The sequence below is a fragment of the Desmodus rotundus genome, chromosome 1 (assembly GCF_022682495.2).
Source record: "Desmodus rotundus isolate HL8 chromosome 1, HLdesRot8A.1, whole genome shotgun sequence".
Classification (NCBI taxonomy): domain Eukaryota; kingdom Metazoa; phylum Chordata; class Mammalia; order Chiroptera; family Phyllostomidae; genus Desmodus; species Desmodus rotundus.
The window spans coordinates 5,846,641-5,861,855 of NC_071387.1; the positions used below are offsets into that span (position 1 = coordinate 5,846,641).

A 15,215-nucleotide genomic window follows, 5' to 3' on the forward strand; every position below is an offset into this window, starting at 1 on the left:
GTGGGAAGGGAGAGGGCACAGGGGAAGGCCAGAGGCATTCCCTCTCCCAAATAAGTGGGAATCCTTCCCAATCCCCACAGGCAGGGGTTCTCCGGTATCTCCCTGCATAGCCCCAGAGACTGAGCTACCTTCTGGGTAAACCAGCCCACCCTGTGAGTGCCTGGGTCTCATCTGCTCCTGAGCCTACCGCACTCAACCTTTTAATTAGTAACAATAACAGTGTATCATTCTATTCCTTCAAGGACTACATATTGAACGCCCACTTCGCACCTGCCAGGTGCTTTACATGCATTACCTGATTGACTCTTCACAGGGGTTATTATCCCCATTTTTCAAATGAGAAAACTGAGGCTCTGAACCAGTAGCTCACCGGTAGGACCCCTTAATGTCAGGCCTGACGCCCGGCTGCGTTGCCTTCAGGATCTCTGCCTCCTGTTGCCCCCGCTCACTCTAGTGCCTTCCGCTGGGATCCACGCAGAAGAGGGGCTTGGGCCCCACTACCCTGTCCCCTCCAGCAGGCTGGCCAGCCCGGGCGTCGGCCACCATCCCCTCAGAAGCTGCTAGGGAGACAATGGTGGGGTCGGCGGGGGGAGGGAGGGCGCGGGTGCCCCCCTGCCCGCTGCCCTTTGTCTTCCCGCCTGCTCCCCTCGTGCGCCCCGGGAGGCTGGGAGGCGCCTCTCACAGGCTTCCTCCTCCCTTTCTTGTGCTAATTGGGTGTCAAGCTGAGATCAGTGAGAAAGAAATCCTCCCCGGCTCGGGTTAAACTGCCGCCAAAGACCAGGGCTGAGCCCAGAATATCATTAGGAGGGGAGGAAGCAGGGCCCCCTCCTCGGCGGGGAGGGGCCAGCCGCTCATTCAGGCCCCTTTGAAAGTCATTGGGTTGCCCCCCTCCCTTGCCGCCGTCGCTTCAATGGGCCTCTCGGAGGTATTTAACCTTCTTCCCAGGAATTGAAAGCGATACGCCAAGCACTAGCCTGGGCGGCCACTTGCCTGTCCCGAGGGCGGTAGGACCTCCCGGGACGCTCGGGGCAGGCCTCTTGCAGCCTCCGTGGCGCAGGTTGCGGATGGGAATACTGAGGCTCCGGGAGAGACTTTGCGTCTCCGAGCCTCGGATTCCTTATCTGTAGAATGGAGGTCAAAATAGTAGCTGCGTTGTGTCACGGGCTTAACGAAACAATGCACATAAAACACTCCACACAGCGCCTGGCACGCAGGAAGGGCCCCCCCGCCCCCCCACGGTGGCCGTTACAAGTCTAAGGAAGCGGCTGGGCTTCACTCAAGGGTCTCCTAGCAGGACTCCCAAGTCTCTGGAGGTGTGCAAGTGCCCACACGGCTCTCGCCTTTCACATCTAGTTCAACTCTCCACCCCACCCCCTCACCCCCAGCGGCCTCACTGCACTTCTGTAATCTGCCCCGCTGGCGGTTCACCTCCAGGCCTTTACACTTTGCTGCTCCTTCGGACTGGGACACACTTCCCCTCCGATTATCAGAGCTCTTCTTTGAAAAGTCTCTCTGACCAGGAAACACGACCCCTTCAACCCCATTCTTACACCTCGTGCACTGGCTAGGACGCCAGGTGCAGTGCAGCTGCGAAAACAACCTTTGCTTCTTTACTGCTAGGCCCCTCGCCCAGCCCCCAGGACATAGATCTAGGGCCTGAGTCTCTAGCTTGCTCCCCACGGACCCCCTCACCTCCTACCCCACCCCGCTGCACAAATGCCTTTAGTCTGCTCCACAGATGAAATTACTAGGTGCTCTGTAAATAGTGAAGCACTATATAAATGTCAGGAAGTGCCCAATGAACAGTACCCATTGTTAACTTCACAAGCACGTTTTGAGCACCTACTGCGTGCATGGAGACAACTCACACAGCCATGGCTCGGATGAGGCCCAGAGGCCCACCAGTCCCACCCCTTCACTGAGGGCCTGATGGGGACGTGGGGAACTTAGGCCTCGTCTGGGGTCTCCCTTTTAAACTAGCATATACTGAGCAGATATCAACACCAGACCCTGGGCGAAGAGATTTCCTGGGTCTTATTGCACACCCGCAAGATTGCAACGTAGAACGTCCTGCAGGAGAGGAAACTGAGGCTGAACCTAATGGGCTTGAACGCACGCATGTCAGATTCCTGAGCTGGAGCTTCCACCACTCCATACTGCTTTTGATGACTGTGTTTAACCTGGAGAGCACACACTGCTGAGAGTTAAAGATACAAGACTGTGCTGTCAGCCAAACCCAGCCCCTCGGAAGCCCTCAAAAGCCCAAGGTAAGGTCCTCGGGTCTGAGCCGGTGGGATTATGCAAGCTCCGCCCGCCCCCTGCTGGCCACTTTGAGGCACTGCAGCCATGCCTACCACCCCTCCCCCAAACCCACTTAGCATCTTTGCGGGAGGGGCCGACTACCACCCCTCCCACACATACCCCCAGGAGAAGGCCCACACTCCTCTCCCAAAGGTCATTTCCCCAGGAGGCAACCCAGGTTTCTTATGCTGGCCACCCTCCACCTGAATTGTTGGCTGCTGGCCCAGGGTGGGGCCCACAGGCATGTGTGGAATGAAAGGTCTTCCGGCTTTCCTACAGTCCTCTGCCCCAGAAGGTGGGTGGGACAGCGGGAAGGGCTGAGGGCTGGGGTTTGCATTCCAGCTCCCACTACTGCTGTGTGACCTCAGCCAAGTGACACAGACAATGGTGAGAGTTAGTGAAGACAAAAACCAGGGGCACAGCGCCTAATGCCTTTGGTTGAGGCTGACCCCTTTCCCATCAGGCCAGCAGCTCCAGCCTGGGTGTGACCCCAGCATGGGGCGAAGGGCACTGCTAGCTCCACAGCCCCAGCCAGATGGTTCCAGGGCGCTTTCCTGAGCTCTGCCAGGGCTGCTGGGGCAGCCCTGCTCTGCCTCCTCACAGCCTGCCACCCCCTGGGGAAATGCGCCCCAGGCAACGAGAAGAGCCAGGGTCTGGAAGGGGGACCCTGCCCTGGGGCCAGGGTTCTCTCTCCAAGGCTCTGAGCAGGCCTTTCCTCATAAAGGCTACCTTCAGCTCTCTGAATCCTCCTGATGATTCCCATTTCACTAAGACTAAGTCACTTGCCCAAGACCACAAGCTCATAAGTGACACATCTACTTTGGACTTTCGAGCTAAACACCTTGAGAGACGGGGGGCGGGGGGGACGGACTGAAACGTGGGGTGTGGCTTCTTACCGCCCTAAGTCACATGTGTGAACAGATGGGTGAGTGAGTAAAGGGACCAGAGGGTCAGGAGGTAGGTGGGGCCTGAGGTTGGGCGAGCTCAGGTGGCAGGCACACAGGCTGGGGGGGGTCAAGGCAGTTTATTGACCTCTGAGTGCCCCCCACCTGTCCTCCTCTCAAAGCCAGGTCAGGACTGAGATGGAGAAGGTGACACAGACAGACCCATAAAGACAGAAAGGCCCTGCCTGAGGGACAGACAGGCAGCCCTGTGGGGAGATGATAGGAGAGAGGGAGGCCGCCCCGTCTGGGCAGCCTGCTATAGGTGGAGGCCTTTTCTCCATCCTCCTGGAGGCCGGGCAGAGCTGCGCCCCGCTAGAGCAGCTCTGGAGCCAGGAACCTCTTCGACTAGCTGGCGGATGGCCACCCCTGCTCCTGCCCACTGTGCTGGCTGCCTGAGTCTGGGGGCGTCTGCCCCAGCCCTGTCTACAAACTCCCTGCTCTAGGGAGTGCTTGGTGACCCTCCACCTCCCCCCGACCTAACCCAAGACATCATCCTGAGGGACCCAGTCAGTCTCAGCCGGGGGACCTGCCTGACATTGAAGACAAACGTGGACACGAGGCTTTCACAGAAAGCCGCTGGGGGAGGGGGGCAGTGGCAGTGAGTCACTTGGCAGTTTGAAGAGGGAGGGGAGTCAGCGCCTCGCTGTTGAGGTGCCGGGCCCTGCTTGCTTTGGTCTGGCATTGCCCAGGACCCCTCCAGGGTGGGAGCTGGGGCTCTGAATCCAGCATCCGCTGGCCCTGAGAGGGATCAGGGCGAATCACAGCTTCTCCTCGCCAGCCTGGATCCGGGTGTAGGCCTCTTGGTCCAGCGGGACGTAGCGGCCCTTCCGGGCGTCCATGTAGAACAGCGGGTCTTTCACGAACGCAGGGTCAAAGCCCTCCTTCCGCAGCTCTGTCTTCTGTAACTTGAATGTCCCTGAGGGAGCAGAAGATGGGGAAGGAGAGTCAGAGGGTGCAGGGCAGGGGCTGAGCTCCGGGAACCCACCCAGCAGAGCTGAAGATGGGCAGTGGAGGGCCTGGGAGACCAGGAAAGGGCTCATGTGGGAGGGCAGATCCCTTTGCAGTTTGCAAAGGCTCCATCCATTTCATTATTAACCGCTTCTCAGAGTAGCCCTGGTGCGAGGTGGGGGCGGTCTGCATTACCCACCCCCCCTTTACAAATGGGGGAACTGAGACCCGAAGAAGGGCAGCTATTTGCCCGAGGCTACACAGACAGCAGAGTGAGGAGCAGAACGTGGGGCTCTGGGAAGGCTCCTTGTGAGCGAGCCCCTCCCAGGGGCAGGTGTGGTGGTGTTCAAGCTGCTCATCAACCCCAAAGGGTTCGGCGTGTTCTATGGACACTGAGGCTCACATGTTTTCAGATTTAACATCTCTGAAAACATCTCTAATTAGCAGTGGTTTTTCTCTTCATTGTATCAAGGCAGGGCTGACACAATGACCACGTGGGCTGAGAAGTGGGGCGAGCCAGGGTAGGGCAGCAAGGACCGAGGAGAGCGGGGTGGGTGGTCTGGGCATGAGCTTCCTGCCCACCGGACAGCTCCCGAGCATCATCAATGGACCAAGAGACAGAAGAATGGTGCCACCCTGCCGAATGAGGGCAGACCCACCACTCACGTGCCCCCTGGAAGACCGCCAGCCACGCACTCACTTCCCCACTCCCCGTCCCAGGCTGCCTGCAGCCCTCTCCCACTCTGCGCCCGCAGCAGCCAGAGGGCTTTGCTGAACACAGCTCTGACCGGGCTGCTGCTCCATGCAAAAGCCTCTGCGGCTCCCTGCTTTCCTCAGCCCAGCGCAGCCCAGAAGGCTCCGGGCGCCTGGCGCCTGCAGCGCGCCCCCCATCTCATGCTGCTGCCCAGCCCTCTCCCTGGCGCCAATGCCGGGGGTGGGGGGGGTGGGGTGGGGTGGGGTGGGGGGGCTCCTCTCTCTCCTCTGGTGTCCCAGGGCCTTCCTGTCTCAGGACTTCACACTTGCTCTTCCCATCAAGACCGCCCCGTCACTCAGGCTGCAGCTGAAATGTCCCCTCCTCAGGGAAGCTTCGGAAACCCTCTTCGCTCACTTTTCTGTCCGTTTGATCTCAGAACTCAGTACCTGTACCCCCAAGGCCTAACGCAGAGCCCGGCACATAGTAGGTACTCAATTAGTGTTTGTTCCATCAACAAACCGATGAACCTTCTGTCTCTGAAAGCTTAACCTGCTCACTTGTACACAGGGAGGTCAGCTTGCCCACTACCTGGCTAGGCTATGGGTGAAGGTCAAGTGACAGCCACCCAGGTCTCTCCAGAAGAAACCCGGAAGGGGCCAAGGCACCTGCAAGCTGGAGCCAGGGAGGGGACAGACCTGTTTTGTGAAGCTCAGGCAGGAAGCGCAGGAAGATGGGGCGGGCATACAGGGGCAGCTCCTTCTCCAGGAGCTGGGCAAAGCGCTCCAGGTCACAGTTGCCAGAAGGGTTGGCCACAGCAGCCATCCCAGCTCGGCCCTCGGTTCCTGGGGGCAGATGAGTGGACAGTGAGCAGCCCGCGGTGCCCCCTGGTGGCACCTCCCACCCCCCCACACAAAGGTACCTGGCACCTCCACGCCGTACACCGCCACGTCGGCCATGTCCAGCAGGCGGCTAAGCGTGCCCTCCACCTCCGTGGTGGACACGTTCTCGCCCTTCCAGCGGAACGTGTCCCCCGTGCGGTCTCGGAAATACAGGTAGCCCAGCTCATCCATCACCAGCACGTCACCTAGGAAGGGGTTAGGGGAGGTAGAGCTTAAGCCAGCCTAGCTCAGGGCCAGCGTGGGGCCAAGCAGTCCTTGCTGGACCCCTAGGATCTGCTTAACTCTAGGGGAAGGGACTGGGGGAATCCTGGAGAGGTGATCTCTGAAGGTGGGGGAAGGCCCCTTCGTGCCTCTTTACCACCCTCTCTCTATGGGGCTGGGAAGGGCTGGGGAGAGGTGCCCACCCACCGGTGAGGTAGGCCTGGTCCCCCTTGCTGAAGACATCCTTGGCAATCTTCTTATTGTTGGCGCCCTGGTTGAGGTAGCCATCGAAGCGCCGCAGGGGGTCCTGCTGGATGATGCGGCCCACCAGCTGGCCCGGCTCACCTGGGGGCAGGGAAGGCGGCGCCAGATTTGCCCTGGGTGGTCTCTCCCACTGGTTCCCCGGCGCCCAAATGTAGCCTGCAGTGTGACCGGTCTGACTTCTGGTCACTCTGCTTCTCACAGAAAGGCTCGTTTCACCTCCTGGCCCAGAGCACCCCCCAGGGCAGGCAGCTCCTCTTGGCAGGTCTGACACATGTAGGCACTTGGTGACGTCTGGTCAACCGAGCGGATGAAAAGAGGAACAAGTAGATGGAAGGGGGGCCGGGCCCTACAGGGACGGTCTGGCCAGAGCCAGTGCTCCCCGGGCGTCTGGCTCAGCACCAAGACCTTCCTGTTTCGCCCCACACGACCCTCAGGGCCCTGCCACGAGGCCGTGCTGCCACCAGCCCTGCTGCAGACGCGGGGACTCAGGCACAGGGCTAACGGGCTGAGCCAGGGTCACTCCAAGAGGCCTGGACCCAGGGCCTTCGGCACAGGAGTAAATGAACAGACTGAAGGCTGGCTGGCTGGGACGGTGAGAGAATGGATGGATGACCGGATGGCTGCAGGAACGAGTGACCTGTAGCCCTAAGAGAACAACTGGCTGATGGCCACTGGTCGAAACGGGGTTACCACCCACCCAGCCCTGTCCTCTCTCTCTCCTGGGCCAACCTGCCGACCCCCCCACTCCCAATTCCCACCCCAGGGCCGACCTGGCTGGCAGGGAAGGCAGACGCCGTCGGGCCCCCGGATCAGCTCCATGGTGTCCTCGTTGACACGCACCAGCCGGATCGGGTACACAAAGGACAGGATGCGGCTGTTGAAGCCACAGGCTCCTACCTGTAAAGGCCAAGACTTGGGCCTGGGCTCTCCACTGAGGCTCCAGAACTGGACGGCATGTGCAGGGGCACACTGCAGCACCCACATCCCCTCGCTGGAGCTCTGCCTGCCCCCCTGCTACCAGTGCCACCCGCGCCCCGCCCACATCGCACCTGGCTGTCGAAGTTGCCCAGGCTGCAGTTGCACTCAGTGGCCCCGTAGAACTCAGCCACCTGGGGGATGTTGAAGCGACCAGAAAACTCGGTCCAGATGGACTGCCGGAGGCCGTTGCCCAGCGCCATGCGCACGCGGTGCCGGCGTTCCGCCTCCCGCGGTGGCTGGTTCAGGAGGTAGCGGCACAGCTCACCGATGTACTGTACGATCTGGGGGCGGGCCTGGTGTGAGTGTGGGTCCCCGAGGCCGCTCTCACTGCCCCCCACCCGCCCAGGGGCGATCCTTTTCCTCGCTGGGCCTCCATCTCCCCAGCTGAACAATAAACAACTGTCTGCCTCAGCTGTAAACAGATGTCCCCCGCCCCCGGCCGTCCCTCTCACTCACAGTGCAGTTGTACTTGATACAGTCATCCCAGAAGCGGGAGGCTGAGAACTTCTTCCGGATGACAACCGTCAGGCCATGGAGCAGGCACTGCCCGATTCCCACGATGTTTCCTGAAGGCAGAGTGGGCCCTGGAGGTCACGGACCTGGTACACCCTCCCCTCTGGTCCCCCTCTTTCCTGTCCTCTCTCTCCAACACTAATGACCCTGCCTCTCCCCAAGTGAGACGCTGTCCACGGCTCCCCAGTGCCCACGGGATGAAGTGCACATGCCCCCAGAGCCTGCCGTGCTGGCCCCACATGACTGCTCTGATACCCATAATGCTGCTATTCAGCTGGGGGACCAAGCTAGCCTGCATGGCTTCTGCACCTCACATCTGCCTGTCTTGGGGGCACCTCTTCCAGGAAGCCTTCCCAGCCATCCCTAGGCTCTTCCCTTGAGTGGAGCTCCTGTTCCCTGGCCCTCCCACACTCACCACGCTATTTCTTGCACCATGTGAGGTAGGTTCCCATCACTTATCCTGCCCCAAACTCACACCCAACTCTAAGCACCTTGAGGGTAGGGACTATGTTAATTCATTCTGTCTTCCCTTAAGGCCCTAAGACCAAGCAGCAAGACTGTGCACATCTGTGGAAACGAGCTGTGAACACTCAGACCAGCCACGCATGCCACCACACTGGTGTGCCTATGCTCATTCGCAGCCCCAGTCAATGGCCACGGCTGGATCTGAACCCCGATTTGACTCCAAAGCTCATGTGTTTCTACTGCAACACACTGCCCACCAAGAACAGTGGGGGCTCCTGAGACCCCAGGGGGTCTGGAGACAGAGGGGCGGCCCAGGTTACCTGCGGAGTGGTAGAGCGGGAGGCAGTCATAAACAATGTCGTCGGGCCCCATGCGAAATCCGTAGTACACCAGGGCGGCCATGCGGTAATACCTGGGAGGGGAGAGGGCTCAGTGGGCCCCTGGGAGGCAGGAGGGGAGGCTCCTGGGCCCTGCCGCAGCCCCACCGCTCTCCCCCAGACACCTGCCCCTTACCTGCTGTGCACCACGATGGCGGCTTTGGGCAGCCCTGTGGTGCCCGATGTGTAGATGTAGAAGAGCTTATCTGAAAAAACAGACACACAGGTGGCTGTGAGAGGCGGCAGCACAGGGCTGGGCACGGGGTTGGACAGATGCTGGTGTGGGCGTCATTCAGCGCCCACTGACGTCCCGCCTCCTCCAGAATCCCGCCTCCTCCAGAAAGCCCCCTCCGATGAGTCCGGACACCGTTGTCTGCTCTCATGTCTGCACCCGTTCCATCAACAAGCGTGTTCTGGGCCCCCACTCTGTGCCAAGCCCAGGGAGATGTCAGTGATCAGTTACTGAGCCCTTCCTATCACACCCTAGTTCCCATGCATCGTTTTCAATCCTCAAAAATCACTTTCCGTCACCATCCCCCATTTCATGGTGGTAGGAGCCAGGGCTCAGACGGCAGCGCAGGTGTCTGGGGTCAGACGATGGAAGCGGCAGAACTGGGATGTGAACTCAGTCCAGGCTCTGGGACACCAGGAGATACAGTGAGCTCTGGGCTCCACACGCAGAGGCAGGCAGGCAAGAGGGCCCGAGGGGCTGCCTGGAGGTGGGGAGGGGACGGCAGGCAGCCCAGTGCAGGGAGAGGTCACAGCCCAATAGGGGCCAGCAGTGAACAGGGGCTGGGTGAATATTGAAGGGTCCTGCCCCTGGCCCAAACCCGCCCCAACTTCAAAACCAGCAGGTCCCTGGGCTGCACATGGCCCTGCACATGTTGGGCCTCCACAAAGGCTCGTTCGGCGTCAGAACTGGATTTTGTGAACTCCAATGCACCCGGCACCGTGCCTGGCACGTTCACACACATCAGCTCGTTTAACCTGCACGGTGGCCCCAGGGCTACTGTCCCCATTTTCCCAGATGGAAAAGGGAGGTGACGTGACTCATTCCAGGTCACTCAGCAGGTGTGCAGAGGAACCCAGGCGTCTGGCCCCGGGAACAGTGATCTCTCCTTGACCACCTCAGATCCCCTCTGTGGGGGTGGGGAGCTCACCTGTGAAGCCCTTGTCAGGGCGACTGGGCAGGTTCTTGGGGGATTCCTCTAGCAAGGGGTCCAGGTGCTCCGTGTTGGCAGGCACCGAGCTGGGCTCCCACGGTCCAGAGCAGAAGAGGCTGAGTGCAGGATCCAGGCTGGCATGGATCTCACAGACAGCTGCAGGGGAGACAGGGTGGATCAGCAGGCAGGCCAGGAGACCCAGTGTTCCCAGGAGCGCTGCTCACGTCAGGGCCGGCCATGCTGTCAGGGAGGCTGGCTGGGTAGGGGGCCTCTACATTATAAGGAACAACAGCTCCCATTAGCCGCTGGCCGACTACACGGTGGACTCTTTATGTGCATCCTCCTGCCCACACAGCCTAGGACATAGGCACCAATGTCTGCCCATTTCACAGATAAGGAAATCGAGGCTCTGAAATGAGAGGGACTTGTTCACAGCCAGGCGGTGCTGAAGCTGGGAACCGAAGCCTGCTCTATCTCACACCAAGATCTGCAGTCTCACCCACTGGCTTAGCCTAGTCTGTGGGGGTCTGGTTGGAAGGGAGGAGTGGGGCTCAGAGGCTAGCTGCTCCCCAGGCTCTTCAGACAGGGGAAACCTTCTCAGGCTCCCCCATGCACTATACACGTCCCGATGGTCCCCCGCCCTGGGCACGGGCCAGTCCCGGCCCACCTGGCTCCTTTTCCTCGGGCTTCCTTTTGATTTGCCCAAACACCTCCCTTCTCCCTGCTGAATCCTTCCTCCTCCCTTTTCAGCCTCTTAATAACCTTCCCCATCCATTACCCCACACCCCACAGTAGTGTGGGAGGAAAGAACAGGGGCACTGAGGCCAAACCCAGGGCAACTCTGGGTTCCGCCACTTACAGACGTGTGACTGTGGGTGAGCTGCTCACATCCCTATGAACCTCAGGGTCCTCATCTGTAAAGCTGGTGACAGTCCCCCCACACCAGGCTTTGTGAAGATGAGAGCTGCTCTCGCAGAGCACCGTGCTCAGCACTTGGCCAGCGCCCAGTGTGGCCGCACGTGGAACAAGCTCTGCAGGACAGCAGAGAGTGGGTTCTTGTTCCCACTTTACAGACGAAGACATGAGGCCTAATTAGTCACAATAACGGTCACCACTAAATCGGGGCTCACCTAGCACCAGCTGCTTCGTTAGTGCCTCAGGTGAAGGATCATCCTGAAAACGGCAGGATGGGGCAGGGGGAGGGGGGCACCACAGTGAGGAAACTGGGGCACAGAGAACTCCAGTCCCTTACCTCGGATCACCAGCTCACCAGAAGTGGCAGAGCCCAGGCCGTGTGACTCCAGGGCTCCTGCCCTTAACCCCTGAGCTACACAGTCTCCTCCAAGGCTGGAGGGGGGCTGTGGTCTGTGCAAAGTCCCAAGGGACTCCCTGCCGGTCCCCTACCCCTTGGGGGCTAACCTGGGGCCATCTCGCTGCCAAAGATGAGGGCCCGGGCCCGGGAGGTGGTCAGGCAGTGGCGCAGGGCATCCCGCCGGAGGTTGGTGTTGATCAGTGCCGCCTCCACACCGACCTTGGCCATGCCCAGCCACAGGCCCACCACCTCGTTGCGGTTCTCCATGAAGAGGGCTGCCACATCGCCAGAGGCCAGGCCCCGGGCCTGCAGGAAGTTGGCCACACTGTTCGAGTAGTTGTCCAGCTGGCGGAAGGTCCAGTGGGTGTCTGTGCCCTCAAAGATCAGGGCGGTCTTGTCGGGGTGGCGCTGCACCGTCGAGGCAAACAAAACGGGCACCGTCCGCCGCTGTCGCAGGTAGCGCCGGACCTTCGCCTTCACCGTCAGGAGCACCAGGCCACCGCTGTGCAGGAGCCAGAGAGGGAGTTGTGACTGCTAGGGTTGGGAGTGGGATCCCGATGTCCTGGCCCGGGGCGCTGCCCCACGGGCCTGAGGTTCCTGGCCCCAGTCACCTGTAACACTCTCCTTGTCCAGCACCCGCTTGCTGATGTCACACAGGGGCCAGGCAGGCAATTATTCCCTCCCCTGTACAGAGGGGGAAACTGAGGCTCTGCTGGCAGATGGCTTGTCCTGGCTTCATGGGGGGAATGTGGTCGAACTAAGATTTGAAGCCCAGTCCTCTGTGGCACCAGACTTCATTCCTACTACCATCTGTGTCTGTGCTGAGTCAGCTGCTCTGTCAGAGCCTTCTGGGACCCCACAGCCCAAGTCAAGGTCCAAACTCCTCTTCCAGGGCCTCCCACCCCACCACATTCCATCTCCCCCCGCATCACCATGGTAAGTAAAGGGTAAGTTTGCGAACTCTCCAGCCTCCATCTCTGTGAGCCCAGCAGGGGCAGCAGGGGGAGGGCTCCATCCTATTTACCACCTTCTCCCCTGCCCCGCTCAGCGCCGGGCAGAGATGTTCAGCAAGTGTTCGTGGAATCACTGGCCACAGCCCCCTTTCCTGCCCTTCCCCTGCCACCTCTGATCCTGAACTCCCTCAGCTTCCCAGCCTCTAGGCCTTTGCTGATGCTACACTCTCTGGCTGGAATCCCTTGCTCCCACCACCTTTCGGTGTCTCTCAAGAACAACTACCTCGCCTCCAGGAGGCCTCCTCTGGTCCCCTATGGCCCTGGCCCATCATCATTCCTCCCTGTCCACGCTCCCACATCTTGGCTGCTACCACCCTTCTTGCAGTGGCCACTCGATACTTCCTTCTGCAATCAAATCAGTCTGACAAATGACGAACTTCCTGTTCCTGGTGCGGGTCACTGTTTTGGGTGCTGGAACACTTCTGTGAGCAAGACTGCCAGTCTCTACCCACATGGCACTGTCGTTTAGGGATTCGCTGTGTCCCCTAATTATCTCTCTGGCCGGTCTAAGCTTGTCCCGGGTCTGGGTCTGTCTTGCTCCCCTATGGGCCCCAGAGCCTGGCGCCTGGCACAGAGAGGGTGGCAGCAAGTGTTTCTGTACAGGATATGGACCAGAAACTCCTGCGGGGCACACCTGACATACTCTGGGGAAAAGATTCTCCCAGACATCTGATGCGGAGCCCTGCTCTTGAACTCAGGCCAACCCAAGGGCAGGACCTCTCTCACAGGTTCCTGTCACCCTCTCACAAGCTACAGCATGTCCTCGGGACCCTTTCAGATGTCTCCTCAACACAGCTGGTGTTCCCTGTTTGGTCCCAGGCCCCCAAGTCTGCCCCAGGCTAAGAAGCATCAGGTTAGGGAGATTCCCCAAGAGGGGACTGTGACCTTGGAGACGGGATCCAGGTACTGGTGCCAGGGGAAGGGTGTGGAGCAGAGGCTGCCCCTTTGGGGCCCAGGTACCCTGGGCTGGTAGAGGCCATGGGTCTGGTCTAGGGAAATTTGGGGGGCCAGGAGCCCAGAGAGGAGTGGGAGACTCCAGGAGGGGCTACACCAGGTACTCACAAGACATCGCGCCTGATGGTCTTGATGAAGATCCGGATAAAGCGCCAGCCCCCAGACCCCAGGTAGAGAAGCAGCAGAGAAAATCCCACTTGGGTCCACGGCAGTTTCAGCACCAGCTTGGAGAACAGCAACACTCCCAGGAGAGACGCCCCGAGCAGCATTGTGACCTGTGGAAACAGGGTAGTCAGTGGACTCAAATGTCTACATTTCCCACGTCCTGGCCCAGGCAACCAGGCCACTAGGGTCCCAAGGGGTCCACGTGAAGTGAGACGTAGGAATACTGAGTGCGCTGGAGACAGGGTCCCTTTCCAGGGCCGTCTGGAAGGGGCAGGCTAGAGGCATGGGACTTGAGGTGAGGAGTTCCAGCGATGACAGGCAGGAGGCTGGGTTCTAGCCCGCTTGTCCCATCTCTGCCCATGACTCTCCAAGGGACCTTGGGCAAGGCCCTTTCTCACTTCAGGACTTAATCTCCCCCTCTGTGCAATGGGCGTAGTGAGATTTGCTCTCATAAGCCCTCCAGCCAAAATAGGACATCCTGTTCCCCTGACATCCAGGGTCCCTAACCAAGGGCTTGAACAGAGGTACTAACTCAAGCGCCTCTGGCGCGACTCTGTACCCAAAGACCTAGGGAGGTTCTATGGATGACCAGGCCAAGCCCCAATACTCAGAGGGTCAGCTTCCTGGGAAGGGGGCCTGCCTGCTCAGTCCCTGCCCAGAGGCTCGGGCGGCGCCTTGCCTCTGCTGGTCCATAGAGGGCGACAGAGCAAAGGAGGTAGAGGCCGGAGGTACCTGAGAGGTGACCGCCCAGAGAGGAAAGGTGATTGAGAGGAAAACGGCCTTGAAGGCACCCCTACAAACACCCTCAGCAAGCCACTCAGATGAATATTTGGGGATTGGGCTCGAGGGAGGAGAAAACCTAGCTAGGCTGAGATTAGGACACTTGGGTTCTATTCCTGGCGTTTTAAGGATCTGCTCAAGAGGGCAGCAGATGGGACTGAGCTTTACTTCGGGTCCTCCTGTACCTGCGGAGGGGGTGAAGGTCAAGGCTGTAATGCAGCCTAAGAGCCACCAAGCCAGAATGAAGACATGGCCTGGACCACAGGGAGCCCTTACAAACCATCTCCCTTTCCTTCAAGTGAAAAGGAAAAGCTGGGAAGAGAATGAACCAGCGACCACAACTCCAAAGCCATGATCTCCCAGGTTCTCAGACCGCAGGCCTCCCAGAGCCCGCCAGGGATGGCGTGTGGAGAGAAGGGAATACCTAGTTCCTGCGGGCTCCTGTCCCAGGTCACTGCGGAGAGCCCTGGCCCCTAAGTAGTCAGGGTAGCAAAGCGCGTCTGACAAGGAGACAGAGCAGTAGGGCGCGCCTCCCACTCCAGGCCGGCACCGTCACCTCCCGGCGATGGGGCCGGGCACATTCTCCCGCTCCGGGACCCACTTCCCTGGCTTATGCTCACCCGGAGTCGGCCCCGCCGTGCGGCGCCCCGTCAAGATGCGGCCCGGCAGCGGCAGCGGAGTGGGGAGCGCGGGGGGCATCAGCCGCCCCTGGGCGCGCAGAGCCGGGTCTCAGCAGCCCTTCGCTAGCTCTGCGCCCTGCATGGTCCGGCCAGCCCCGCCCGCCGCCCGGCACCGCCCGCCCGGCCGTGGCGCTCCTCCCCCGTCCGCCTCCAGCAGCCCAAACCGGCTGCGCCGGCCGGCAACACCGCCTTCCGCGCCTTCCCCAGGGCAAGCGAGCCGCAGAGCCGGCGGCACAGCGAAGCCCTGGCTCACCAGACGCCGCCTGGCCCAGTCCGCCCTGCGCGCGCGACGGCCGCAGGCGACGCCCGGCTTGGCATTCTGGGAGTTGTAGTCCGTGCCGCAGAGACCCCACACCCCCTTTCTTCCCCAGGATCAGTAAGAGGCAGGTGTACGCTGCCTAGGTTCTGAACTCCCAAACCCCGGGCAGCCGGGCGTGGGTAAGAGCACCCCCTCCCCGCTACGTTGGCGGACCCCGTGTTTAGACCCGAGTAGGGTTCGGCAAAGACCCAGCGCCACACCTACAAGAGAGCTAAAAAGTTGGTTTCGGAGCGAGAGTTTAGCAA

The 15,215-nt window shown here is 60.4% G+C and overlaps 1 protein-coding gene across 1 annotated transcript; it reads right to left on the minus strand.

Annotated features, from left to right (window-relative positions):
- Positions 1–3,148: 3,148 nt before the first annotated feature.
- Positions 3,149–14,919, minus strand: SLC27A4 (solute carrier family 27 member 4). The gene is made up of 13 exons (XM_024562462.4): positions 14,592–14,919; positions 13,135–13,301; positions 11,167–11,561; positions 9,745–9,903; positions 8,721–8,790; positions 8,528–8,619; positions 7,686–7,795; positions 7,301–7,510; positions 7,022–7,148; positions 6,195–6,332; positions 5,807–5,971; positions 5,583–5,729; positions 3,149–4,161 (listed from the first exon to the last, which is right to left on the minus strand). The coding sequence occupies exons 2-13, from the start codon at positions 13,293–13,295 to the stop codon at positions 4,004–4,006; spliced, it is 1,932 nt and encodes a 643-aa protein (XP_024418230.1). The 5' UTR covers positions 13,296–13,301; positions 14,592–14,919; the 3' UTR covers positions 3,149–4,003.
- Positions 14,920–15,215: the final 296 nt, after the last annotated feature.